The sequence below is a fragment of the Cariama cristata genome, unplaced genomic scaffold (assembly GCF_000690535.1).
Source record: "Cariama cristata isolate BGI_N322 unplaced genomic scaffold, ASM69053v1 Scaffold44709, whole genome shotgun sequence".
In the NCBI taxonomy this organism is placed as follows: Eukaryota; Metazoa; Chordata; class Aves; order Cariamiformes; family Cariamidae; genus Cariama; species Cariama cristata.
Window position 1 is genome coordinate 1 of NW_009636017.1, and position 1,122 is coordinate 1,122.

Here is a 1,122-nt window from a genome sequence, read left to right on the forward strand (position 1 = left end):
CCATGGCCCCCACAGCCCCTCTGTGACCCCCCCTGAAACTCACCCGGGCGGTTGGAGAAGAAACCCTCAAAGATGACGAAGTTGTTCACCTGAGGAGAGGGGGTGAGGAAAGCTGGGGGTGATGGGCTGCTCTGTCTTCCCCCCCAGCCACCCTGGGGCAAACATATGGGGTAATTTGCCCCTCCTCAGGAGCACTTCTCATAGCCCTACCCTCCTCACAGGGCAAAAATCCGTGGGGTGATTTGCCCCCCAGGCAGTTCTTGAGATGCTACCCCCCATGGGGCAAAAATCTGGAGTGATTTGCCCTCTACCCCCCCAATGGGGCAAATATTTGGGGTGATTTCCACCTCCCCAGAGCACTTACCATGGCTCTACCCCAACCTGGTGAAGCCAAGAGACCATTCACCCCCACCCAGGGACAAGAATAGTGACAAATACCCCAGGCAGGGGCACCCCAGGAGGATGAGGGTCACCCCAGGGATGTCCCCAGTGTCATGTCCCCCCCCGACCTGTGGGATGGCATCAGTAAGGCCGTAGTGTCTGCGGAGAAACGCCAGGAGCTTCTCGGAGGGTCGGTCGACGGCCAAACGCCAGGGATCCACCCTCTCGCTCTGTGGGGAGGGGTCTCCAATGTTTCTTTGTGTCTGTCATGTGTGTCCCCCCCCATTTTGTCCCCTCTCGTCACCTGTAACATGTGCTGGAAGAGCTCCCGCCCGTAACCGTGTCGTTGCAACGACTCGTGGATGTAAAAATCCAAGACGCAAAGTGGCTCTGCTTCATTATGAGCACCGTTACGGTCCTGGGGAGGGGACACAAGATGGCCATGAGGGGGGACAAGATGGCTGCCAGGGGATCCGTGTGCTGCCCCAGCACCCCCAACACTCACCAGAAGAAACAGCTTCTTGTAGCCCACCTTGAGGAAGCCGATGACGGCGCCTTTAGGGGTCCTGGCAAGGGGGAAGGGATTTTGTGGGGGTGCCTGGATGCCTGGGGTCCCCCCTGGGATGGGGGAAAGTTGGGGTGGAGGAGCGGGGAAGGGGACACGCACCCCCCCACACTCACCCCCGGCTGTCAGCATCACGGAGGATGTAGAGAACGTGGCGGTTGGCCTCCATGCGCGTG

The 1,122-nt window shown here is 59.9% G+C and overlaps 1 protein-coding gene across 1 annotated transcript; it reads right to left on the reverse strand.

Moving 5' to 3' along the window:
- Positions 1 to 43: 43 nt before the first annotated feature.
- On the reverse strand, positions 44 to 1,118 carry ATAT1 (alpha tubulin acetyltransferase 1; the record flags this gene model as incomplete). Its single annotated transcript, XM_009707754.1, has 5 exons — positions 44 to 89; positions 510 to 611; positions 686 to 799; positions 887 to 947; positions 1,063 to 1,118. Coding segments are annotated over 5 exons (379 nt in total), but the record flags the coding sequence as incomplete, so codon positions are not given.
- Positions 1,119 to 1,122: the final 4 nt, after the last annotated feature.